Source organism: Cherax quadricarinatus, chromosome 28 (assembly GCF_038502225.1).
Source record: "Cherax quadricarinatus isolate ZL_2023a chromosome 28, ASM3850222v1, whole genome shotgun sequence".
NCBI classification, from domain to species: Eukaryota; Metazoa; Arthropoda; class Malacostraca; order Decapoda; family Parastacidae; genus Cherax; species Cherax quadricarinatus.
Genome location: NC_091319.1, coordinates 700,785 through 728,782, shown reverse-complemented (window position 1 = coordinate 728,782; position 27,998 = coordinate 700,785). Strand labels below are relative to the sequence as shown.

The following is a 27,998-nucleotide window of genomic DNA, read 5'->3' as shown; positions in this document are numbered from 1 at the left end:
AGCAAAAGAAATGTAAGAGGGGCCTGGGAATGTGACTATGAACAGAGGAAATGCTATTTTAGTGCCAGGAATGCCTGTCTTGTTTATTCTGGACCTTGTTTGGAAATTGGCATCTTTTGAAATTTGTGTGAAATTGGCAAAATTGCTAATTTCTGACCACTTTATTGGATAGTTGAAATTGGTAAATGGGTGGTTTCATGTACCTATTTGATAGAAAAAATAGAGTTCTAGCGAAATAGTTATGATTTTTTGTCAACTTGTACATTGGAATTGTCTGAAAATAGGGCTCAAAGTAGGCTAAATCCCCAATGCTGCACTGCTGTACTGTCAGCAGTGGAGTGACACTCGTCTTACACCGTGCTTCAAAGAGTTTCATATATACTCCAGCATTTCTAAAATATTGCTGGGACCTGGCAAAAAAAGGCAAAAATAACTTCTTATTTATAAATGCATTTTTCTTATTTAAAAAAAAGTAACAAAAAAATTGGGGTGTTTTTTTGGGGGCTGGAACGGATTAATGGCATTTCAATTAATTTCAGTGAGGAAAAGTGATTTGATATGTATGAGCAAATTGAGTTACAAGCTCGGTCACGGAACCGATTAAACCTGATGAGGGAAAAAAGGCGAGTTTTGCGTTGAGTATACGTGGAGACAAAAAACGTTATCAATGGAAGCAAAGAAGGGAATGTATGAAAGTATAGTGGTACCAACACTCTTATATGGGTGTGAAGCTTGGGTTGTAAATTCTGCAGCGAGGAGGTGGTTGGAGGAAGTGGAGATGTCCTGTCTAAGGGCAATGTGTGGTGTAAATATTATGCAGAGAATTCGAAGTATGGAAATTAGGAGAAGGTGTAAAGTTAATAAAAGTATTAGTCAGAGGGCTGAAGAGGGGCTGGTGAGGTGGTTTGGTCATTTAGAGAGAATGGATCAAAGTAGAATGACATGGAGTGTATAAATCTGTAGGGGAAGGAAGGTGGGGAAGGGGTCGTCCTCGAAAAGGTTGGAGGGAGGGGCTAAAGGAGGTTTTGTTGGACTTCCTGCAAGCGTGTATGAGCGTGTTACATAGGAGTGAATGGAGACGAATGGTTTTTGGGACTTCATGAGCTGTTGGAGTGTGAGCAGGGTAATATTTAGTGAAGGGATTCAGGGAAACCGGTTATATAGCTGGATTTGAGTTCTGGAAATGAGAAGTGCAATGCCTGCACTTTAAAGGAGTGGTTTGGGATATTGGCAGTTTGGAGGGGTGTGTAACAGAACAGTATATGTACATGTATATATAATTAGGGCCCTGATACTGTAATTATTTCAGGTCACTTTTTATACTGTATCTTTATATGTGCTTCTAAACTGTTGTATCTGGGTGCCTCTGCAAAAACAGTGATTATGTATGAGTGAGGTGAAAGTGTTGAATGATGATGAAAGTATTTTCGTTTTGGGGATTTTCTTTCTTTTTGGGTCACCCTGCCTAGGTGGGAGACAGCCAACTTGCTGAAAAAAAAAAATATATACAGCCTCTCCTTGCTTGGCGATGTGCTCATTTATAACACGCCTTGGACTTACAACAGGCTCTCTGACCAGTATTCATACCTAAATAATATATTTTAGAGCTGATTTCCTCTATTCTGTTTATCTCAATACGTATAGAGTAAACTACTGTATAAACATTTAAAAATATACCTGAAATGTTATAAATAGTGCAAAGGTGACATTAAAACAATATCAGAGATGGTTGACACAAACTGACTACCATTATAGTATGCTCTTTATTTACTACAAGTACATGTACAAGGTATACAGGCCTAGCTGACAACAATGACATACTACTATATAGAAAGCCCCTTATGCTCAATATGTTGGGCAAATTAGGTCAGTGTCCCAGGATGCAACCCACACCAGTTGACTATTACCAAGGTACCCATTTTACTGATGGAGAACATAGACAACAGGTGGAAAGAAACACACCCAATGTTTCTACTCTGGCTGAGAATCGAACCCAGGCCCTTGCTGTGTGAAGCGAGAGCGTTAGCCACAAGGCCATCAGAGCCTCGTCATTAAGTGAGGAGAGGCTGTAGAGGAAATCAGCTCTAATATATTTAGGTATGAATACTGGTCAGAGAGCTCGTTGTAAGTCCAAGAGTCAGTAAACGAGTACATCACTAAGTGAGGAGAGGCTGTATATATAAAAGGCATTTTATAAGTACTTACCTCTTCATCAGCCATATAATTCTTGGGAACATAACCTACTGAACCTCTTTCACTAATAACATGTATCCAGTTTGGGTCCCTGGAGGGGCCAATTTCAAGAAACTTCTCGCCCACGTGGAATCCAAGAGTGCGGGCATGTGTTCCCTTATAGGCATACAGGGATCGCAGCATCTTGATGCCTTATCTGATAAATTATCTGCAATTCACATAACATGAATATTAATAAAGAGGTTAAAAGAGGATGTATTTATGTATATGTGTGCATGTATGTATATATGTATGCATATGCGTGCATGTATGTATATATGTATGCATATGTGTGCATGTATGTATATATGTATGTATATGCATCTGTATGTATGTATATGCAATACAATCACAAACAGGCAATTTTAATAATGCAGAATAAGCCATATGTGGATGGAAATCTTTAGCTTTAGATCTCTCGCACTCCTGTGCATCGTCAGGAGCTATGCAATGTTGCAAGACATCAACAGAAAGGAGGGGAAATTCTTTGAGGCAAGGTAGAAGGTATCAGTGGCAGCCCATGTCACACTCACCTAATTGTGGTTGCAGGGGTCAAGACTCAGCTCCTGGCCCCGCCTCTTCACTGATCGCTACTAGGTCCTCTCTCTCTCTGCTTCCTGAGCTTTGTCATACCTCGTCTTAAAACTATGTATGTTTCCTGCCTCCACTACTTCACTTGCTAGGCTATTCCACTTCCTGACGACTCTATGACTGAAGAAATACTTCCTAACATCCCTGTGACTCATCTGAGTCTTCAGCTTCCAATTGTGACCCCTTGTTTCTGTGTCTCCTCTCTGGAATATCCTGTCTCCGTCCACCTTATCTATTCCCCGCAGTATCTTGTATGTCGTTATCGTGTCTCACCTGACCCTTCTGTCCTCCAGTGTCGTCAGTCCAATTTTCCTCAACCTTTCATCGTAGAACATTCCCCTGAGCTCTGGAACTAGCCTTGTTACAAACCTTTTTTACTTTCTCTTAACTTCTTGACGTGCTTGACCCGGTGTAGGTTCCAAGCTGGTGCTGCATACTCCAGTATGGGTCTAATGTACACAGTGTACAGGGTTTTAAACGATTCCTTATTAAGGTATTGAAACTCTATTCTCAGGTTTGCCAGGCGCCCATATGCTGCAGCAGCCAGCTATCTGGCTGATGTGTGCCTCCGAAGACGTGCTCGGTTTTATGGTCACCCCAAGATCTTTCTCCCTGAGGGTCTGTAGTCTTTGTCCACCTAGCTTATACTCTGTCTGCGGTCTTCTTTGCCCTTCCCCAATCTTCATGACTTTGCATTTGGCAGGGTTGAATTCGAGAAGCCAGTTTCTGGACCACGTGTCCAGTCTGTCCAGGTCTCTTTGTAGTCCTGCCTCATCCTCATCCGATTTAATTCTTCTCATCAACTTCACATCATCTGGGAATAGGGACACTTCAGAGTCTATCCCTTCCATCATGTCATTCACATATATCAAAAATAGCACTGGTCCTAGAACTGACCCCTGTGGGACCCCGCTCATCACAGATGCACACTGTGTGTGTGTGTGTGTGTGTGTGTGTACTCACCTAATTGTATTCACCTAATTGTGGTTGCAGGGGTCGAGACTCAGCTCCTGGCCCTGCCTCTTCACTGAATGCTACTTGGTCCTCTCTCTCCCTGCTCCATGAGCTTTATCATAACTCACCTTAAAGCTATGTATGGTTCCTGCTGCCACTACCTCACTTGCTAGGCTATTCCACTTCCTGACTACTCTATGACTGAAGAAATACTTCCAAACATCCCTTTGACTCATCTGAGTCTTCAATTTCCAATTGTGACCCCTTGTTTCTGTGTCCCCTCTCTGGAACATCCTGTCTTTGTCCACCTTGTCTATTCCAGCAGTATTTTGTATGTTGTTATCATGTCTCCCCCTAACCCTCCTGTCCTCCAGTGTCGTCAGGCTAAGTTCCTTTAACCTTTCTTCATAGGACATTCCCCTTAGCTCTGGAACTAACCTTGTCGCAAACCTTTGCACTTTCTCTAATTTCTTGATGTGTTTGATCAAGTGTGGGTTCCAAGCAGGTGCTGCATACTCCAATATGGGCCTGACGTACACGGTGTACAGTGTCTTGAACGATTCCTTATTAAGGTATTGGAATGCTATTCTCAGATTTGCCAGGTGCCCATATGCTGCAGCAGTTAACTGGCTGATGTGTGCTTCTGGAGACGTGCTCAGTATTACACTCGCCCCCAAGATCTTTCTCCATGAGTGAGGTTTGCAGTCTTTGGCCACCTAGCCTATACTCTCTCTGCGGTCTTCTTTGCCCTTTTCCAATCTTCATGCTTTGCATTTGGCAGGGTTAAATTCGAGAAGCCAGTTGCTGGACCAGGTGTCCAGCCTGTCCAAGTCTCTTTGAAGTCCTACCTGATCCTTATCTGATTTAATTCTCCTCATTAACTTCACATCATCTGCAAACAGGGACACTTCTGAGTCTAACCCTTCCATCATGTCATTCATATACATCAGAAATAGCACTGGTCCTAGGACCGACCCCTGTGGGACCCCGCTCGTCACAGGTGCCCACTGTGATACCTCATCATGTACCACACGTATGTGTGTGTGTGTGTACTCACCTATTTGTACTCACGTATTTATGGTTGCAGGGGTCGAGTCATAGCTCGTGGCCCTGCCTCTTCATTGAGTGTGTGAGTGTGTGTGTGTGTGTGTGTGTGTGTGTGTGTGTGTGTGTGTGTGTGTGTGTGTGTGTGTGTGTGTGTGTGTGTGTGTGTGTGTGTGTGTGGTGTGTGTGTGTGTGTGTACACTCACCTAACTGTGGTTGCAGGGTCAAGTCATAGCTTCCGGCCCTGTGTGTGCATGCATGCTCACACTCAGGTGCATGTGTGCATATTCACCTAATTGTATTCACCTAATTATGGTTGCAGGGGTGGAGTCACAGCTCCTGGTCCCACCTCTTCATTGGTCACCACTACGTCCACTCTCTCCCTACACGAGCTTTATCATACCTCTTCTTATAGCTATGTATGAATCCTTCCTCCATTACATCACTCTAGACTGTTCCACTGCCTGACAATTCTATGACTGAAGAAGTATTTCCTAACAACCCTGTGACTCATCTGAGTCTTGAACTTCCAGTTGTGACCCCTTGTTGCTGCATCCCATCTCTGAAACAGCCTGTCTCTGTCCACCTTGTCAATTCCTCTCAGAATTTTATGTCATTATCACGTCCCCCCTCTCCCTCCTGTCCTCCATTGTTGTTAGGTTGATTTCCCTTAACCTCTCCTCATAGGACATGCCCCTTAGCTCCAGGACTAGTCTTGTTGCAAACCTTTGCACTTTCTCTAACTTCTTGACGTGCTTGACCAGGTGTGAGTTCCATGCTTATTTGACATATGTATATATACATATGGTCAAATAAGCATATATACATATATACACGGGTGTGTGTATAAGATTCCTTGTAAAATATGCGATGAAGTTTATTACAGTCAAACTGGTAAAAGTCTTGAACTAAGATTAAAACAACATAAATATAGCATTAGAACTGAAGAAGATTTTAATGTTCTGTTTATTCATGTGAGAGATTTTAATCATCCAACTGATTTTCAAAAGGCTGAGTAAAGTTGTATCAAGCAAGTCCATAGATGATAGGAATATACTAGAATCATTTTTCATAAAAAGCAGTTTTGAAAATAATATGAATGTTTCTTTTGGTTTATACAAATTGGATTAATTTATAATTAATGAAATCTGGGAAGAATTTAATGATACATTAGACAAGTAAAAAATCTTAAAGCTTGGGTAGAGTATCAGTTGTGTTTCACAGAGTCGGGTCTTGTGACGCAACTGTGAGGTGTAGCCTTGCCCTTATATGCCTTCGTGTTGATGTTTTGTTTTTATAGTTCCTTGATAATGTGAGAAGTCATGAAAGTGCTTGGAATTTCGCTATTCTTTCACAGTGGTTGTTCTGCATATTGTGATATGACCCATTTACTGTGATTTTATTGCACATACATATGTATATATACATACAGTCGATGGAACTGGCTCAAAGTGGGACTTACAGTGGGCAAAACTGCTAATGTGAAAATTGTACCTAGACACTAAATTTGTACCTGCATAATTCTGTAAGTTTTTCATCAAATTTCACATTTTTTTATAATACCTTCAGGAAAAGATGCTCTGTTATTCCAATAAGCCTGACCTCAATTGTAGGCAAATTACTAGAGTCAATTATAGCTGAGATTATAAGAAGCCATCTCGATAAGCATAGCTTGATTAATGACACTCAGCATGGATTCACAAGAGGCCGGTCTTGTCTAACTAATTTATTAACTTTCTTCAGTAAAACTTTTGAGGCTGTTGACCACAATAAAGAATTTGATATTATTTACTTAGATTTTAGTAAGGCTTTTGATAGAGTTCCGCACCATAGACTGTTAAAGAAAGTGGCAGCTCATGGCATTGGGGGAAAAGTGCTCTCGTGGATCGAGTCATGGCTCACTGACAGGAAGCAGAGAGTGTCCATAAATGGGGTTAAATCCGAGTGGGGATCTGTAACAAGTGGCGTTCCACAGGGATCAGTCTTGGGCCCGTTGTTGTTTATAATATATATCAATTATCTTGATGAGGGAATTACTAGTGATATGAGCAAATTCGCCGATGACACAAAGATAGGTAGGATAATTGATTCAAACGTAGATGTTATGGAACTTCAGGAGGATTTAAACAAACTCTATTCTTGGTCAGAAAAGTGGCAGATGCAGTTCAATGTAGATAAATGCAAGGTTCTGAAGCTTGGGAGTGCCCATAACCCTAGTACTTATAAGTTAAATGATGTAGAACTTAGCCATACAGATTGCGAAAAGGACTTGGGGGTTATGGTGAGCAGCAACCTTAAACCAAGACAGCAATGCCTAAGCGTACGTAATAAGGCAAATAGATTACTGGGATTTATATCAAGAAGTGTAAGCAACAGAAGTCCAGAGGTCATACTGCAGCTTTATACATCATTAGTAAGGCCTCACCTAGATTATGCAGCTCAGTTCTGGTCTCCATATTACAGAATGGACATAAATTCGTTAGAAAACATTCAGCGTAGGATGACTAAATTAATACATAGCATTAGAAATCTTCCTTATGAAGAAAGATTGAAGACTCTTAAGTTACATTCACTTGTTAGACGAAGAATGAGGGGAGACCTGATCGAAGTGTATAAGTGGAAGATAGGTATTAATAAAGGGGATATTAACAAGCTCTTGAGGATGTCTCTCCAAGAGAGAACCCGCAGTAATGGATTTAAATTAGATAAGTATAGATTTAGAAAGGACATAGGAAAGTATTGGTGTGGAAATAGGGTAGTTGATGAGTGGAACAGTCTACCTAGTTGGGTTATTGAGGCTGGGACTTTGGGTAGTTTTAAATCTAGGTTGGATAAGTACATGAGTGGGACTTTCACATCAGAGCTTATTTCTTGGGTGGCATTGAAAATTGGGTTGGGCAAATGTTTTGTTAGTGGGATGAATTGTAAAGGACCTGCCTAGTATGGGCCAGCAGGCCTCCTGCAGTGTTCCTCCTTTCTTATGTTCTTATGTTAGAATATATTTTTTAGACTGTGACACTGCTGATACTTAATTTTGGGGGGTCTTACAGTGAAAGGGTTAAACATTAAATATTTCTGTTCAAACATTTTTATCAAAAACCTTTTAGGATTAAATTTAAGCCAACTGTATCAAGTCACAATATAACCAGATCTCTAAAAATAAAATAATGAATGAACAAGAGACTTACACATACTTTTTGCTCTTCCCAAGACCTTTCAGTACAGAGCAAACTGCAATGATTACCGAGTTACTGGATAAATTACAAGATAAATTATATAGCATTTTAATTTTATCATGGGCAAGAGAGAGTCAGCTCAAAATTTTGAGCTAATTATTTTTTTTTAAGCTGCAATCATCACTCATGCCTATTGTAACTTGAGCAGTCAACAGAATTATTAGACCCAGTCCTTAAACTTTATGTACCTCTGCAATCTTTTGGCTACCACCCACAGAAGTGACATGGGGGTGACTAATAAAACTATTACACTAACTAATTATTAATACAAAAGTTTTACAAATTAATAAATTAAAGTGTTGCATCTTACATACACATTAAACACATAAATTAAGAAATTTTAATAATTTTTTTTTTAATCACACTGGCCAATTCCCACCAAGGCAGGGTGGCCCGAAAAAGAAAAACTTTCACCATCATTCACTCCATCACTGTCTTGCCAGAAGGGTGCTTTACACTACAGTTTTTAAACTGCAACATTAACACCCCTCCTTTAGAGTGCAGGTAAAGGTAGATAATCCAAGGAAACCATATAGCTTTATTCCCAGCATTACCTTTGTAGCACAAAAGTTCTAACGAACAACTTATGAGTTTTAATTTAAAGGTAAAAGTATGTACAATATTAATTTAGTGAGTTATATACGTTTCGTAAAGCCCATATAATTATAAACAGCATTTCGAATTGATGGTCACGATCAGCATGGTATATTTAAATTCGCATGGATAATAGTGCAGGAAGTACATACATATTTTGTAGAGAGAATGAGGTGATGTCACTGAATATATATACCATAGTTTGAGTTATATTATCACATTAGATTTCCCTGTCTTGCTAATCGTATAATTCGGCACTACAGTTAACTGCCGTTGGCTCACCAAAATCCAGTACAGTAACACCCATGACGTACTTATGTATGTAGGCATGCAGCTATAAAGAACGAAAAACTGGAGACACAGACGAGACCGGCAGCAGACGACTATGTAGAATACCTGTCACTGCCGATGTCGAGCAGTTTGTCACCTGTAAATGAGGAGCCACCAGAGCATGCAGCCTCCTCTCTACTTTTAGCTGCCGTCTGCTGGGCGTAGCAACATTCCCAGGTAATTCTTATATATCCTCACTCCTTCTCTCCCTCTTTCTAAATTCATTTATCCTAAAGATTAAGGGAATAATAATAACACCATGCAATGATTTTTTTCCTAAGTAATCTTTATAATATTGAGATGTAGACAAAATAATATTGTTTACATTAGTGTACGGCTATAAGGTACACAAATTTAAATAAAGAGGTGCAAGCAGTAATACGTATAAGCATTAAAAGTTCAGAAGATCTTTATTATTTAGAATGTACTTCCATTCGATGCTCTTCTGTGTGAGCTGCAGTCTCTCTGGATCCCTTATACATCAGTGAGTTTATTACTCTCAGTCGAGAACTGGTAGTGAGGCGGGTGGGAGTGTGTCTCTAACCTTCCCGGATTTTAATAAGAGACTTTCCTAAACTTACTCCTCGTACACGGTGAGTGCTATTTTTTTTTTTAACTATGTAGTAGGTTGACATTTAAATATTGTATTCTTCCCATGGCTTATGAGTATGAAAAGTGTGTTTTCTTTGTAAATATTATGGAAAACGCATAAAGCTTGCCACCACCTTTACTTGCCCCAGCTCGACTTTACACCCGTCACGCCGTACAAGCTTTCTCTGCAAAGCTTTACCGGTTATAAAGATATGTAAGGAAACAAAAGGTCGTAAAACCGACAAGCTATTAAAAAGACACTATGGAAGATTGTAAACCTTATTAAGACAAAGTTTCGCTTTCAGACCAGGACTAATCAAGACTTGCCAAGATATCTCCAAGCGAAACTGCCTCTATGAAGGTTTCCATTCTGTCGTAGTATCTTTATCAAGATATATAACGATTTCAGTCTTCTCAAGAGAGGTTCCTTGATGCTGGTGAGGGGCTCTTGATCTAAGGAATTGGATCTGTGCTCCAATTCTTTGAATCGAGTCTGAATGCCTTCTATTTCCCCAACCGGTTTAGCGCTCCCCTTTGAATATTATGATAACTACACAGATTCAGTGGTTAAGAAAAAGTAAACATTATTTCTTACATGTTTTTATAAAATTTAGCTTAAATTTCAAGACATCCATTCACTTAATTAGACTCAACTTGAAAATCACAAAAGAAATATATAATTTTGGCAGTAGTTTGCATTTTACAATACACATTACGGTAAATATTTTAAGGGCCTGTGATTTGATTGATAATTTATTCATTAAAATGTTCAATATTAGGTTGGTTATGGCATGGACTTAGTTTTATTTTGTGGAAATAGCGTAACGCAACATAATCTAAGAAAACCCAACGCGACCAAACCTGAAACAAGCAAACGTAACTAAACCTCACTCCGCCAGCGGTAGATTGGGGAATGGCGCGTCTGTTTATGTTCGATCCGTCTTTGTTTACGCTGTTGTGGTCGGCCAGGAGCTTTACACAACTCGTATTACTAACCGTTAATCAGTTCTGACGCGGCATTCGAACCAAAATGAAGGTATATTTGCTAATATATCCTAACAACTGTTTTTGCCAGTGTTTCAGAATCGTCTTCACGTCTCTTCTATCAACTTTTCTGTACTCGACTGAAGAAGCCTACTGTGTAGGCGAAACGTTTCGAAATAAAGATACCTAACTGTTTCATGTGTCTTACCTAACAACCTGTCGGTATTTTATACCATTTTAATATTCACCGTTTCAGAATCTACTGTAATTATTAAATTTTAAAAATAAAATAAAAGCTAAGGTCAGACCAGCCCTTAATTGAACCTATTATTAGCTTGTACCACCTATGTACACCTCAGAATAAACATTTCTCGTCCAGATTGTTATTTTTGGGGAAATTGTGTAGCATGTCTAGGCCAAAGAACGTTTAATATTAATCACGTCGCGCCTAGCCGAATGTAAACAAAGACGCATGTCTACCGATGGCGTAGTAGGGTAAAATTACATTAGGCTATTTATTTAGGTGAGTTGGGTTAAGTAGCGTTTTTTACCATACGTGCAACAGAATAATAGCTGTAAAACCAACTTAATATTGAACAGTTCTTGCTATAATTTATGGGCGAAATTCGCAGAGGTACTATTTCCATATTTTTACCCGCGTTCGGGTTGATAAAACATACACTTAAATTATATATAATTTATTGTATAGGATTAGTGAGAAATTCTCTTGTGTACAACAAATTTTGGGCATCAACTGTATGTAACGTTACAGTTGATGCACGATATTGTTCATTATATTTTATGTGGAAAATAGTCATGTAGTATGGTATTCATATACGTATGTTTTAAGTTCTGTGTTAACACTTAGTAAGTTTTTATTCAGGTACACACAAATACAGTTACATAGATTATCATACATAGCAGCATATGTGTAGATTACCTAGGATAACCCAAAAAGTCAGACAGTGACTTATTTCCACTGGGGTCCTTAGAGAATTGATAGTATTGATTCTTGTTTTGATGACGTTTATGGAGGGGAAGCTACTGGTAATGCTTTTAGAGACGTATATGGGTGACACTGGGTAGTATTCATGCTTGTCGTGGATGATATGTAGTAGTATTTATGTTTGTAGACAGGGACAGCGATAGAACTTCTATTCTGATAGGGGGGGGGGAGCTCGGGTGTGGCTGTCTTGTTGGAAGAGGGAGTCAAACTTGTTTTGAAGCATCTTTATTATTATTATTATTTGGGGGCTCCTCTTGGCGCCGTCACTGGTTAAGGGATGCGTGATTGACATTTATGTGGGTAGTATTAAGATAAGATTTCGTTCGGATTTTTAACCCCGGAGGGTTAGCCACCCAGGATAACCCAAGAAAGGTAGTGCGTCATCGAGGACTCTCTTATTTCCATTGGGGTCCTCAATCTTGTACCCCAGAATGCGACCCACACCAGTCGACTAACACCCAGGTACCTGTTTGCTGCTAGGTAAACAGGACAACAGGTTTGAGGAAACGCGTCGAAATGTTCATCCCCTCTGGGAATCGAACCCGGCCCCTTCGCCTGTGAAGCGAGAGCTTTGCCAGCCAGGCCACGGGGCCTGGCTGGCGTTTATTGGGGTAATGTTAATGCTTTACCATTCACTGTATACTTATTCCAATAGTGTTGATAACGTTTATTGAAAGTATCGTTTATATTGCTTATGGTGGCATAAACAGTATTCGATTAGAGGTTCTTACTTGTTTGAGTGTGTTATTGCTCTGATACATTACTTAGTGGAAAACAATAGTGGCCCGGTGGCCTGGTGGCTATAGCTCCCGCTTCACACACGGAGGGCCCGGGTTCGATTCCCGGCGGGTGGAAACATTTCGACACGTTTCCTTACACCTGTTGTCCTGTTCACCTAGCAGCAAATAGGTACCTGGGTGTTAGTCGACTGGTGTGGGTCGCATCCTGGGGGACAAGATTAAGGACCCCAATGGAAATAAGTTAGACAGTCCTCGATGACGCACTGACTTTCTTGGGTTATCCTGGGTGGCTAACCCTCCGGGGTTAAAAATCCGAACGAAATCTTATCTCTTATCTTAACAATGGAGAAAATTTTGTGCCTAACCTGGATAATCTGGTTGACCTGAATACAAAGGATAAGGTCAGGGAATATATGCTGTCCATTGACTAATTAGGCCCAACTTTGTTGACTGATTTTTTGCTTCCTGAGTGTGAAATCAATAACATGGTGTCGATATTTTTCTCTCCGCCATGCACATTTTATCGGGCATTAAGTAAACAGGTGGCTTCCTCAAGAACGAAGTTTTTCCATGACTTGTAATTGAAAACATTCTAGTTTAAGTATATATTTTTTTTACCACATTGGGGTTGACTCGACACTAAAAACAAGAATATGGTTATTTGAAAATTTAATGTAAGATTAATAGATCAGTATTAATTAATTATGTTATTTAGTTTTGTTTAGTTCCCATAGGTTAAACCATGAGAATATAACTACGCGAATAATAATAATATGCGCTTAATACAAATATTGTAGAAAATCAAAATCGCAGTCTGTAAAAGTATATGTATATGCAGTCTGAATAAAGCTTACATAACACGCCAAGTAATGCAGATTCTGTGATGGTAAACTTTCCAGGTAACAAGGTCAGCAACTGTGTATAAATCACCAATGGCGAAGGTGAAGTGAGCGGGTGTTGATATTTGATGAAGGGAAGCGAACATAGAGCTATGATCGTGGGTAGGTAAGATGAAGGTAAACCCTGTGTACCACTAACAACTATCTTCAACACATCTATCGAAACAGGGAGACTCCCGGAAGTATGGAAGACAGCAAATGTAGTCCCAATTTTTAAGAAAGGAGACAGACACGAAGCATTAAACTACAGACCAGTGTCACTGACGTGTATAGTATGCAAGGTCATGGAAAATATTATCAGAAGAGTGGTGGAGCACCTAGAAACGAATGAGATTATCAACGACGGCCAGCACGGTTTCAGGGACGGGAAATCCTGTGTCACAAATCGTCTGGAGTTCTATGAAAGGGTGACGGCAGTAAGGCAAGAGAGAGAGGGGTGTGTAGACTGCATATTCTTGGACTGTAAGGCGTTTGACACAGTTCCACACAAGAGATTAGTGCAAAAGCTGGAGGACCAGGCAGGGATAACAGGGAAGGCATTACAATGGATTGGGGAATACCTGTCAGAAAAACAACAGCGAATCATGGTACGTGGCGAGGTGTCAGAGTGGGTGCCTGTAACGAGCGGGGCGCCACAAGGATCAGTCTTAGGACTGGTATTTATGAACGACATGACAGAAGGAATAGACTCCGAAGTGTCCCTGTTTGCAGATGATGTGAAGTTGAGAAGAATTCAATCGGAAGAGGACCAGGCAGAACTACAGAGGGATCTAGACAGGCTGCAGGCCTGGTCCAGCAACTGACTCCTGGAGTTCAACCCCACCAAGTGCAAAGCCATGAGGATTGGGGAAGGGCAAAGAAAAACCACAGACGAAGTACAATCTAGGGGGCCAGAGCCTACAAACCTCACTCAAGAAAAAGGATCTGGAGGCGAGTATAACACCGGGCACATCTCTTGAGGCACACGTTAACCAAATAACTGCTGCAGCATACAGGCGCCTGGCAAACCTAAGAACAACATTCCGACATCTAAATAATGAGTCCTTCAGGATCCTGTACACCGTGTACGTTAGGCCCATATTGGAGTATGCAGCGCCAGTTTGGAACCCTCATCTAGCCAAGTATGTAAGGAAACTAGAGAAAGTGCGAAGGTTTGCAGCAAGACTAGTCTCAGAGCTAAGGGGTATGTCCTACGAGGAGAGGTTAAGGGAAATCGACTTGACGACACTGGAAGACGGGAGGGGTGGGCGAAGAGAGAAGCAGCCACGTCAGCAGATGACCACGATTATGAGGAGGACTAGTGAGAGGAGGATAATGACACAAAATACTGAAATGAATCGACAAGGTGGACAGACAGGATGTTCCAGAGATGGGACACAGCAACATGGGGTCACAGTTGGAAGTTGAAGACTCAGATGAACCGCAGGGATGTTAGGAAGTACTTCTTCAATCACAGAGTTGTCAGGAAGTGGAATAGTCTTGGTAGTGGTGTAGTGGAAGCAGGATCCATACATAACTTTAAGAAGAGGTATAATAAAGCTCATGGAATGGGAAGAGAGACAGAGTAGCGGCCAGTGAAGAGGCGGGGCCAAGAGCTATGACTCGACCTCTGAAACCACAACTAGGCGAGTACTGGTGCCTACACTAATGTTGAGCGACAACAGTAAACGGGCCCCGCAGATATTTTTCTTGTCATACCTGTGACTTGGTTCTAGTTTTTTTTTATTCTCAACAAGTCGGCCATCTCCCACCGAGGCAGGGTGACCCAAAAAAAGAGAGAAAATCCCCAAAAAGAAAATACTTTCATCATCATTCAACACTTTCACCTCACTCACACATAATCACTGTTTTTGCAGATGTGCTCAGAACACAACAGTTTAGAAGCATATACGTATAAAGATACACAACATATCCCTCCAAACTGCTAATATCCCGAAACCCCTCCTTTAGAGTGCAGGCATTGTACTTCCCATTTCAAGGACTCAAGTCCGTCTATATAAAAATAACCGGTTTCCCTGAATCCCGTCACTAAATATTACCCTGCTCACACTCCAACAGATCGTCAGGTCCCAAATACCATTCGTCTCCATTCACTCCTATCGAACAGGCTCATGCACGCCTGCTGGAAGTCCAAGCCCCTCGCCCATAAAACCTCCCTTATCCCTTCCTTCCAACCTTTTCGAGGACGACCCCTACCCCGTCTTCCTTCTCCTACCGATTTAAATGTTCTCCATGTCATTCTACTTTGATCCATTCTCTCTAAATGACCAAACCACCTCAACAACCCCTCTTCAGCCCTCTCACTAATACTTTTATTAACTCCATACCTCCTAATTTCCACACTCCGAACTTTCTGCATAATATTTACACCACACATTGCCCTTAGACAGGACATCTCCACTGCCTCCAACCGTCACCTCGCTGCTGCATTCACAACCCAAGCTTCACACCCATATAAGAGTATTGGTACTACTATACTTTCATACATTCCCTTCTTTGCCTCCATAGTTTATTATTATTTTTGCAGGCCTGCATGAGTTCACGCTTCCCAGGTGACTGCCTTTTCAGCGAGCCTGTTGCTGTCCCTCCCTGGATCAGCCAGGCTGTTGTCCCAGAGCACAGTCCGTTCATACTCGAAAGGTCCTTGCTTGCAGTCAAGTACTTAGCGGTAAATGTCAGGCATAGACGCTGTAGCTGAACCTAAATCATAGGTTGATGAAAAGTTAGGCAAAGTTCTAAAGCGCAACCTGAACAGCCTCATGAGCTCGGCCCTCAAAATGAGCTAGAGAAGCAGCGGGACTGGAAGTTAGACCTCAAACCCCCTGAAGAACTAAGCAGCCAGAGCAGGAGCTCAACTGTTGCAGGGGCAGAAGCTAGAGCTCAACAACCTCAACAGACCCAGAAACTGGAGCTCAACTGGTTCAGGAGTTGGAGTTAACACCTCGAAGATTTAAGCATCAGGCCCAAAAGTTGGAAATCATCATCCACAGCTAGGTAGATGAGTAGTTAGTCTGGGAGCTGTAGCTTATCACCCTCAACAGGTTTTAGGAGCTGGAACTCAACCTTCTCAAACGCAAGTCAGTAAGATTAACAAAATTTTACTTTGTTACATTTTAAACTGATATTCCTGCATTTTCATAGTATCAGTATGAACTTCGATTTTTTATTTACTCTCCGTTTCCGTGGATTGGCTCGTGATTACCTTCCACTCTCCTAGGCGCTGTATGAGCCTTATGGGTTTAGCGCTTCCCACTAAACATAATTCGTATTTTTATGTTCATCCCCATAAGCGCGTATATTGGAGTAACTTGCGTTACTACGACTAGTGAATGCGCCTCCAGATGGCCATGTCATTGCCAAGGTTTTCTGCTGGGTGGCACTGAGGGCCCCTTCAGTGGCTTTCACCCCACCAATCAGCTGGTGATAGTGCTGGCGTCAGTCTGCCAGCTAGCCGCAAGTGGTAGGAAGTACACCATGCCGCCACTACCCTTGCTGCCACACTCATTGCTGCCATTTGTACTTTACACTTCCTTTCCTGCCAGACTCGAGCTCCTTTCACCCCTACCACACTCGCTTTCCCCTTTCTTGCCTGCCAGCCTTGCGCGCCCCCTTCCTTCGTTCACATTTGTTTACCAAGAAACACGTGGTCTTGTCTTCGATCAGCGTCTGATCGTTTCTTATTTGTATGTAGCTTGTTTTGACCTGCATGTAAATGTTGGAGGCTCTTAATCCAGATAATTGGAGCTATTATTCCCCTTGGATCAAACCTGATTGCCTCCCATTTCCCAGGGGTAACAATTTAACACTTCGCCATGATTATATCAATAATACGACATACCGTCAAGTGATACAAGCACTGCCTGTGTACTTTCTGTAATTTCGGCTTTCTACGTAGTAGTACTGGAATACAGTACATACCGTATTATCTAAGCGAGCTTTCTGTTTTGATATAGTGATATATTGTGGTATAGTGAGTGTTTTATTGTACTGTAGTTATTAGTTAATGGTTTCAATTGCCTGTCTTCTCAGCCATTCTTGAGCTGATACTTGAGAACACTTGAAGGCGAGGCCACGTACGCACGTAAGTGCGTTGACCTTGAGGGATTCGATATACCTCTTTAAGCAATGATCCTTTCGTGAGTGAGAAATGCAACAAGTGCATACTTTAACAGGAATGTGCCGGATTGATTGTGTGGGTGTAGTCGGGAAAGAGTTAAGCAACTAGGCTGAGGGTGACAAAACATTGTGGGATGCGTCTTATGGTTTTGAGTTAATGAAGAGGGATAAACGGAAGAGTGTGATTGTTTTTCTTGTATTACCACCTACTGAGTTTTCTCTCGGTGTACTCATTGCTCCGTAGCTTTTAATAGGAGGTGTTCTGCACAGTCTGCCAATCCTCTTGTGTTGAAAAATAGTAATTTCGGTGTGCATATTTGGTACCAATCTCTCAAGTATCTTCCAGGTGTAGATTATAATGCATCTTTCTTGCCTATGTTCTAAGGCATACAGTTGTAGGGACTTAAAGCAGTCTCAATTCAGGTGCTTGGCTGAATTTATAACTGTGAAAGTTCTATGTACATTTTCCAGTTCGGCAATTTCGCCTGCCTTGAAGAGGGCCTCGAGTACACCCCAGTACTTAAACCGCTTAGAGAGAATGAATGACCAGAAGAGAATCATCATTGGTTTGGCATTCCATGTTTTAAAGATAACGTCGTGCTCTTTGAGCAAGGGATCTTCTGACATTATCACTCCCAGGTCTCTCACATTTAACTTAGGTTCTGTTGAGTGGCTTGAGTTCGTCTTGTACTCTGACCTTATTTTATTTCCTCCATTCTTCCATGGCGTAATAACTAATTTGTCCTCATTTATATAATATTGCTGTCAGTGGCCCACTGGAAGACTTGTTTTATATCAGCTTGGAGGCTTGTATCTTCAGTGGATGTCACTTTCATAAAGTTTCTCGTATCGTCTGCAAAGGATGATACATAGCTGTGATTAATGTTCCGGTCTGTATAAAAAATGTGAATGAGGAAGAGAAGTGAAGCAGGTACCGTGCCTTGAGGGACAGACTTTTTCACTGTAACAGCCCCTGATTTCACTCTGTTTACTATTACTCTTGGGGTTTTGTTTGTGAGGAAGTTAAACATGCATCTCCCCACCTTCCCAGGTATTCCTTTGACACGCATTTTGTTTGCAATTACCCCATAGTCGCACTTATCAAAGGCTTTTGCGAAGTCAGTGCATACTACGTCTGCATTTTGTTTGTCTTCAGAAGCATCCAAGACCATGTCACATTGGTCCAGCAGTTGGGAAAAGCAGGAGCGGTCAGTTCTGAACACATGTTGACCTTAGTTGTGCAACGGCTGCGATTTCATGTGATTGGTAATCTTGCTTCTTAAAACCTTTTCAAAGATCTTGATTATGTAGTTAGTGTTAAACGAATATTTTGTTCTCTCTTTGCCTGCTGTTCACTAAGGATCGATAATTGCCGACATTGTCGGCCTTTCCTAGGTTTTCTCTAAGCTTACACAATATCTTAGGTTTCACACGTAGAAACTTATCAAAGCGCTGTTAAGAGCCTTGTAATTTCATAATTTTATTTGAGTGCTTCTCTGTTACTCTCCAGTCAAAAAGATGACATGCCTTTTCTTGATAGCCTTATTGTTCTTTTTGTTATATTTAGTTTCTGTTTAATAATTTTGGAAATACTTTTGAAGACCACGTGTATTTTTAATTAGTGTGCCTGTGTGTCGAGTGAGTTGTAACAATGAAAGCTTCATGAAGTAACGTGAAGACTGAGGCCCATACTAAACATTTTTATAAACCGAGTAACTGGAGTTGTAATAAATAAGCTTTGCTGGTGAGCCAGCCAAACCATCCAAGGTGTGGCCAAATGACGTGATTGGCTTAGTGATTGATGGGACCTGATGTGTGCGTGCAGCTACTCTCTTGTCCATAACTCCGTTGTCATCATGCTGTACGAACATGTTCCAGACTCGAGTTACCCAGGAAATAAATGATCTCAGGTGAAGTGATATTCTTCAAAGGCTACAGCCAGAGTGTGGTTGCTATTTGTTGCCCGTCTTGTTGTGTAGAAGCTCACTTCTCGCTATCCACGAAGTAGAGCTAAGTGTGGTACCTTGTCTACATTGGCCTTGTACATAACAGTAAGGCCACTGATATCTCTTCGGTGTTGAAGGCTCTGCTAAAATGACAGATCTGTCCAGACGATTTATGATTCGTCTTGCTCTGTTCTGTATTATGTCAAGAAGTGGGTGAGTTGGGGGACAGACAATCTAAGAAAGTGGAGCATACTCAAGCTGTGAGCTCACTTGTGCCTCGTACAGCCTGGCAACCTCTACTGTCGAGCACATGCAAGATACAGCTAAGTGCTGCAAGCTTCCTGGGCGCTGTTTGCAAGATTTACTACTTGTTTTTTTTTTTAGAAGCAAAAGTAACCTATCATCTTTTTCCAAAGCTGATATAGCTGTAAGCTGGTGATTGATGTAACTGAGAGCAGCTGGCATTTCCTATCTTGGATAAGTAAATGTCAGTACAGTCGTCTGCATATGCATGTGATTCTGAGATGAGTTGAAAGTCAATGAAATAGCCATTCAATCATAATGGCCCAAGTACACATCCCTGTGGAACACTGCTATTCAGAACTACTCTTAGAGATCTACCTTGAAGGTGATCACTAAGGAGGTATAGTGCATGGCCAGAGACTCTTAGTGCATGCAGTTTTGTCAAGTGTCCCAGGTGCCATACTCGGTCCAAAGCGCCATCAGTGTCCAGTGCTACTACACAGCTGGTCTTGAGTTCGTCCAGCGACTGGTGCCACATAGTGGATAAGTTTAATATCAGATCAGCAGCAGAGTGACTTAGAAAACCGCATTGACGGTCACAGAGAAGCGAATGGCCGTAAAACGCCGTCCGCCTGCCGTGAAATTATTGCCAATGATTGACAGGAGTGATACTGGTCCGTAGTTGCTGATTTCAGCTCTACTCCTCTTTTTGTGCACAGGTACTACATTTGGTTCTTTTCACGGAAGGCCTTTTATACTGTGCTTTGTAGTGCTGATAGATGCCAGTTAGAGGTGATGCTAGCTGGTCTGCACAGCTACTCGGCAATCTTGGGCTTACCTTATCAGGTCCCACAGTCTTTTCTTGGCCTAGGGATTTAAGAAGATAACTTTATCCTGCCTTATTGTCACCTCTGATAACTTTGATACAGTTCTTGCGTCCAGCAACAGAGATCCCCTTGCTGGATCAGGAACTTGCATCTTAGCAACAAAGTGTTCAGCATAGAGGTCAGCTTTCTCCTGACTGCTAGTAGGTCCCATCCTGCCTGTTTAGAGGCGTAATAATTTCATCAGGTGAATAACTTTGTCGGTCTTTGACCAAGAACCTCCAGGTTTTGGAGCCCACTCTACCTGATGCCATTATTTTTTTTTGTCAGCCTCTCACTAGAGATGGCCACTAATGGGCTTCTTCCATTTGCCGACAAGCTTGGCTATTTAGGTTCATGTTATAAATAGTGGGATGCTTCTAATACCTTCTCCAAGCTTTGTTCTTAGCAGTAGCGGCTTCTCGCCAATAAAATCCGAACCAAAGATGATCCGAAGGCTTTGTCACATACTGCCGGTGAGGGATATGTGGCTGTTGGAGATTAAGGATATGTTCAGTGAAGGTATTCACTTGGTTATCAACGTCACCTTGGAGAAGAGCATTGCAGTTGGAGACGACGATCTCTGAGCAAAGAGCCGGCTAGTTTACCGACCCCACATCCAGGTTGTGTGTAGATTCTTCGACTCGTTCTGTGGGAATCTTGTGTCGTAAAGACAGCCTTGTGGCCAGATGATCCAATATAGCCAAGAGGTTAGCAAGTAATTATGCCTTCAGATAGATCATTCACTATACCAAGGGAGGGGCCAGAGATGAGAGTAGGAAGATCAAAGTTTCTCATGTCAAGGAGTTCATCAAAATCCCTTTATATAAGATATTGGTTGAGATCATTAATAATTATAATTACATTTGTGTTGAGGCAAAAGTGAATCTACATTTTCCACCAGGAAATTTATAGGGTCTGCTTGCTCCCACTGAGGTTTGTACATTGCACATGATAGTACAAAGGTACCAGGGTTTATGCATAACTTGAACATAATTTCCAGGTGATAAGGGATAGCAACATAAGTGAGCTGAGAAATACACTTTTAAGAAAAACGTACGGTAACGCCGCCTCCTTGACCTTGCCTGTCTCTCATCCACTAAGTGTAACCAGTGATCATGTCAGGATGACTCACGAAATCGTAATGACACGATTGCAAACAAACCATACCACGGGTGGAGTTTGAACCCACGATCAGAAAGTCTGGAGTTTTGAGACTCTGACTGCGGGTTCAAACCCAACCCGTGGTATGGTTTGATCATGTCAGGATGTTGAATGTTCGCGAAACTGCGTGAGCTCCCAGACATTGGTAATGAAGCCTCCAATGTTGGCAGAGAGAATACTGATAGACTGGTTCCTCATGTTTGTGTTCAGCTTCAGTAAATAGGTGTGTAAGGCGGACACCAGGGCAGTCGCTTTGTGGTTTTGTATAAGGCACAAAAACATCCGAGTCTAGGTAGTAGCTGGGTGGGTGACATGAGTTCAGTTTTGACATCCTGCTGGTGATCCTGTCTGTCAGGTTTCTTTTTGTTAATGCATTGGTCTTCTTGATGTCCCCTCTTGTGGCAGTAGTTGCACCTGGGATCTCGCAGGCAGTTATCAGTGGTGTGACCCCTCCAGTAACAGCGGGAGCACTGTCTAGGTGCTTGGAAGGGTGGTCTCCTACTTCCTGCACATCTTGTATTTGGCTACTGATTTCTTTATGTTCTACTGCTGGTGAGCCTGATGATTATGTACCACTGGGAGTTTACCTTTGTGCTGGCAAAAACTGAGACGGTTGTGGGTGGCTACCCCCTTTGTCTTCCACGACCATTTCCATGTCTTCCAGCTCTAACAGATATATCCCTGCCCGATTCTCTCTCTCCCCCTCCCTCTCTCTCCTTTCCCTCTCTCTTCCTCCCTCCCTTTCTCCACCTCCCCCCCTTTCTACACCTCCCCCTCTCCCTCCCTCTCCTCCCTCCCTCTCCCCTCCCCCTCTCCTCCCTCCCTTTCCCCTCCCCCTCTCCTCCCTCCCTTTCCCCTCCCCGTCTCCTCCCTCCCTTTCCCCTCCCCGTCTCCTCCCTCCCTTTCCCCTCCCCCTCTCCTCCCTCCCTTTCCCCTCCCCCTCTCCTCCCTCCCTTTCCCCTCCCCCTCTCCTCCCTCCCTTTCCCCTCCCAATCCCCCTCCCCTCATCCTCCCCTCATCCTCCCTCTCCCCCCCCCTCTGGTTACACTTGTAGGCCGATGAAGATATCGTTAAATATTCCACTATGTGCACGGTAATTAGGTATATTCAAAGTTTTCTTTCCAGGAGGACTGGAGGTAGTGTTAGAGAGAGAGAGAGGGAAGGAGGGAAATATTTTTTTTATTTTTTGTTTTCTGAAGTTTGTAATGGAAAGTAAAACTTTTATGGGATGGTATACTTGATGACGATAAATGAATATAGGAATTGGTTCCTTATTGTATCCTTTGAACGTTAAGCGATTAGTGCAAATATTAAAACTTTTTTTTTTATTCACGTAAAGAAGACTTTTAAAAGCTTAACACAAAAGTTGATCTTGAAACCTTATTCTTCCCGGGTGAGAAGTTATGTGGCACAAACACACTCACATGGAGACATAATACAGAAGTTAAGATGAGAAATGCATATTTTGGCCTGCCACAAATGCTCTCTTCTATAGTTTACTGAAGAGGGCCTCGGTAGCCAGATATTATTTATACTGTACCATTCTATTTTATTGTCTCCGTGTAGACTCGGCTGTACCATTGATGAGTTTTAAAATTGTATTTTTTTTTTTTTTTGCGTTTATGTGTAGTTTGAATTTTTGAACCATTGATAGGTATTTACATATGTATATCCCTAAGGTTTTGCTTATGAGAGCTTCTTTACACGTGAGTAGTTGTGTTGACCAGCAGGTAGAGACCGATTCAGGAAACCCTCCACATCCCCCCTCCCCACTAACTCATCCTTCTTGTGGATATCTTATTACCATTTGATCCCCAGCGGCGACTAGCAGGCGGGAGAGGAAGGGAGTGAGGTGTCTGTTTAGTCCCTTTATCATCCGCGCTCCCTTCAAGGTACGTGCAGTTTACTTGGTTTCTTTCCCTCCCAGTGACCGCACGAGTTGTAGCATGCAGTTGCTCGTCACTCTTGTTAGGTAAAATTTACTTGAATGATGAATGTTGGTGGTATGTTTGCCAATTGCGTGAGGTGCTGTGTCATCGTTTGCTTTTGCCTGAGATTCTTGGACGGACTATTCCATTTGACCCTTTTCTTGCTCTGAGGGAGGAAACCGGTAGCTGCTGCTTTCTTCCGCGCGTAATGGTCTCCACACCTACCTCTACGGGAGGTAGTCCCATACATCCAGAAATAAACATGAGGACTACCCGGTTTCACTGTGGCTTGGGAGCGAGGTTTGAAACTGGTGTGAAGACGTGCTGTTGCAGTGAGGGAGAGCCCAATGTAAATAAATCATACAATTTATCTCAATCGCATTATCTTACATTAAAGCTTCTTAATTTATCACAACTATTCAAAGAATAATATGCTTAATGTCAACAACCTAGAACTTTAAAAGTCTATATCGGTGACTGCTCCCGAGTCAAATACTATGGACACATCTATGTCGGGAGCAAAAATGGTTGAGTGTCAATAGGAGCTGCCTCTGATGGGCTTGTAGACTCAACTGATATAACAGTTGAAGTACTAAAATTTCTAAAACATCACAGAAAAGTTACAGTAAACAAAATCCAGTTGTGAGTACAGTAAAAGCTCACTTCCGCAACACACTACTGCACTGTTCTTATTCTTTCTTATCCTTATACAAGACATGGACAAAAACATTAACTAACCTGTATTATCTTCTGTTGACGATAACAAAATCATCATGCCAGTTACGTCTATAGAAGAGTGAAAATCTGTTACCAGATACAAAAGTCTTCCATTGAGCGGCGGGAAATTATATGATGTTCAGGGGTAACAAATTCCAATTATGATAAAAAAAGTATGAAGGATTAAAAATGAGTTCAGGATGCAAAAAAAAAAAAATGAATTATTGGAAGGGCAGTTAATGAAGATAAGATGAATTTTAGTACTTTTCAAAGTATTTGTATTTTCACCTAGAATACCTGTTACTTGAGTCTAACTCTTTCAAGGCATTGAAAATATCCGAACTAAAAAAAAATGTTATATGTAATAGCACAAAAAATAACCTCAAATCACTAGATATACTGTCTGCAACCTAGAGGAGAGATATACAAGATTCTTTAACTGGAAAATACACGAAACTAGGTCCCTTGTGTGCATAGCAAAATTAAAAAATCTACTAGTTTTAGAAAGTAGAATAAATCCACTGAAAAACATTTAGAAAGTGTCAATACCAGAAGTTCATGACTCTTCAACCTTCTACCAGCAAATATAACAAATAAAAATATTACCTTTGATGACTTTCGAGGTTTTTCCTACTCCCACAGCCCAGCCCTGGGCCGGGCCCGAAACGAGAGAGAAAATTGTACTAGTAGTTTAATTGTTTTACAAGCAGTCTCCAGAAGAGTCTGTGCTCAGACATGGCTGCGAGAGTAGAAAATGTCGAGACCAGTCTTACGTTCATTACATTAATCATTTTTGTTTTTGTTATTGTGGCCAATAACAAAAAAATGCAGAGTATATTGGCCCGTGATACCCAGTATGTTTAACCTGACTATTAAGTGGCTGAATGAAGTTTTATGTTGATCATTAAGTGGACCAAGGGTCACAGCTATAAGGACGTGGCCTTCCCATCACACTGAGGATTTCCTCTTCCACTCACTTTCCGCACTAGTGTAGTACAGAGGACCCAGCATTGTGATTTGTAGGAATGGGAACCTGCATTATAACAAGAAGAGGAAGTATTAGGACGTACGCCGGAAAGTGTAAGAGTTTATAACACGTACTGTATATAATATGTAAGGAAAAAAATCCTACTCATTGACGTAAAAGGATGAGGGCGGCTTACATTTTATATTTTTTTGGATTAAAGCGCTACATTATAGGAAGAAAATGACCTACACTACTAATTAATAGGAGATAGTGAAATTATGAGAAAGTTACATTGTAAGTAAATATCAAAAATAATAGATCTTTCGCTGTGATATATATAAGAGGAAGACCCACAATGCAGTAGTAGTGGGAAGACGTAGACTGTACCGTTAAGGAGAAAAACAAAATCTTTCAGTATCTAGGAGGAAGACCTGCACTTGTATACAGCAAATAGCAGCGTGGCGTCACTATAATAATAATATAATCGCAGTTGCAATATACACTAGTGTTATATACATATATTGGTTAATAAATTATATAAAATAAACCTAGGATAATCCCCCAAATTCAAGTGTGGCTTATTTCCATTGTGGTCCAAAGAGTAGTATTTAGTGGTGATCCTTCAGTATATTACGCATGAAAAACTCCTGCACTGTGGCGCCGTAGTGGCAAGGAAAGCAGGCAGGGTTTCAGGTTTCAATAAAAGTGCTGTGTTGCGAAACTGCACTAGCCAGATTTCTTTCAGCTGCTTGTTTAAAATGAAGTCAGGACCCTCGACGTTCGTTGGTCGTCTACCTACTTTGTGGTACGCTGATTTTGATGAGAGAAGTATTGTCGATATAAACCATACCACGGGCGGGATTTGAACCCGCGGTCAGAGTCTCAAAACTCCAGACCGTCGCTTTAGCCACTGGACCAGCTAGCCACAATAAGATTCGTCCAACTAGGTGTATTTCTACACCATAGGAAGGTTAGCATAGGCACCACTGTGACCACAAATTACAGACGAATCTACAGCTAGCGTGGCCGTGACGAACTCTAGCTGAAGTCCCCTCAAAGCCGTTAACATGACTCACGAAATCGTAATGACACTATTGCAAACAAACCATACCACGGGCGGGATTTGAACCCGCGGTCAGAGAGTCTCAAAACTCCAGACCGTCGCGTTAGCCACTGGACCAGCTAGCCACAATAAGATTCGTGGTATGGTTTGTTTGCAATCGTGTCATTACGATTTCGTGAGTCAAGTTATTGTCGATATACTTGTCATGGAATTAGCTGTCAGATCAACTACTAGACTGAACATGCACAACAAAGGGTCACAGCACATTTTTAGTACCGTACCCGTTCCCCAGCATATGTCTTCTCATAACGCTTCGATACACGGACTTGAACAGACAAATACATTGTTGCAGAACGACGTACTAGCAGAACAGAAACTGGAACCGGAATTACTGTTTAGCCCAATGAGACCAGAGAATAAGGAACCAAGTAATAGTACTGAAGAAGGTGAGCTGATCAGGTGATTCAGGGAGGTATTTCTCCGAGAAACTTGGAACCATGCCGGAGAAAAAAAAAACATATCAGATAAGTAGAGACTGGACAAAAATCAGTACATGAGGTGATGGTTTTGGAAAGTTCTTTAAAAGACAGTTTTAATTAAACTGCACGTACGGTGAAGACGATATCCAGTCTTTCCAGGGTACTGGAGTTCTGCGACAGGGTAGCATCAAACAGGAAAGAAGGAACATCACGACGAGCCCAGGTACTTTACAAATAAGTTGCAATATACACCAGAAGCTAATTTTCATTGACCACATATTCTTACCACCAGAGCGTATATATATCCAGGTATTTACACTGTGTACAGTGGGTGTGACCCAATAAGCAAAAACATGATAAAGCCTGGAGTGTAGGTATAGGAACACACTACTATAGCTATAAGCACCCATTCATAAGACAGAATCTAGTATGGTGTTAACCAGCTCACGGCTCGTGATGTCTGAGAGCCCATGCTTTCAGACATGCTGGTAACTTAGTCTTGGGTCTCCTCCAGCACAGCAGGTAGTCACCCCGCATTCAAGTAATCAACGATCTGCGTGCCTTAAAGCTGGCTTAAGATGACATGCAGGAATGTTAGTATAGTATTTGCATTCCGCGCACTTCACAAGGAATGATAAGTGGTGTCCCACAAGGATGCTCTCGGGTACAGGTATTGTTCCAAAAAAATGCTTACATGATATGGCTGATGAGATAGTTGTCGTTTGTCCTTCCCTGTTCACTGATGTAAAACTAAGAAAAATAACAGGGAAGACAGTGAAAGATTATAAGAAGACTTAGGCAGACTGCAGGATTGATCAGATAATTATGTATTAGCATTCCATCCTAACCAGTGGAAAATTTTGGAAATACCATGGAAGTAGAAAGAAAATTGGAAATGAAATGATCTTCAAACTTCAAATATGGAGAAAAGCCTAGAGTGAGGATAATATCCAATATTTCAAAGGAGGCAGACCCACCAAATACTGTTGCTCCATAAGCAGTGTATATATTTGAAAAATGTCTTCATTAATTCAGTGGTAGATGGATATACCCGGTAACAAGACGAACACCACGAAGTTTAGTTTAAATTTTCATTAATCTGTAAAAAGGTAATTACATTTAAATAAGTGTCTCATTTATCAACATTTATGTATGCTTATATTTGTGTCATAACGATTGTAATATATTTGTATGTTTAAGATTTAGTGACACGAATACTATCTTAGGAATCTTGACTGTGGAAACATTTCGGCCATCAGGGGGCTCATCAATCGGTGGATTGATAAAACCCCTGGTGAGCGAGAGGTTTCC

At 41.5% G+C, this 27,998-nt stretch overlaps 2 protein-coding genes across 11 annotated transcripts in view; one reads left to right on the top strand and one right to left on the bottom strand.

Annotated features, from left to right (window-relative positions):
* Positions 1–9,209, bottom strand: part of LOC128693139 (NCK-interacting protein with SH3 domain) — a 62,282-nt gene extending 53,073 nt beyond the window's left edge. The window contains exons 1-2 of one of the 2 annotated variants that reach the window (XM_070089286.1): positions 8,966–9,209; positions 2,206–2,401 (exon numbers count right to left, since the gene is read on the bottom strand). In XM_070089286.1, coding sequence (XP_069945387.1) covers positions 2,206–2,376 — 171 coding nt within the window. In that variant the 5' untranslated portion in view covers positions 2,377–2,401; positions 8,966–9,209. The remainder of the gene's footprint in view (positions 1–2,205; positions 2,402–8,965) is intronic. The other variant, XM_070089285.1, reaches the window with a different exon arrangement.
* Positions 9,210–9,454: 245 nt separating this feature from the next.
* The window catches only part of Ack-like (activated Cdc42 kinase-like), a 276,769-nt gene continuing 258,225 nt past the window's right edge, over positions 9,455–27,998 (top strand). For 5 of the 9 annotated variants that reach the window (XR_008407684.2, XM_053782702.2, XM_053782704.2 and 2 more), the window contains exon 1: positions 9,455–9,574. The gene's annotated coding sequence lies outside the window, so the exon portion shown is untranslated. Of the gene's footprint in view, positions 9,575–23,351; positions 23,426–27,998 lie in introns of those variants that run through there. The other 4 variants (XM_053782697.2, XM_053782699.2, XM_053782703.2 and 1 more) reach the window with 4 other exon arrangements.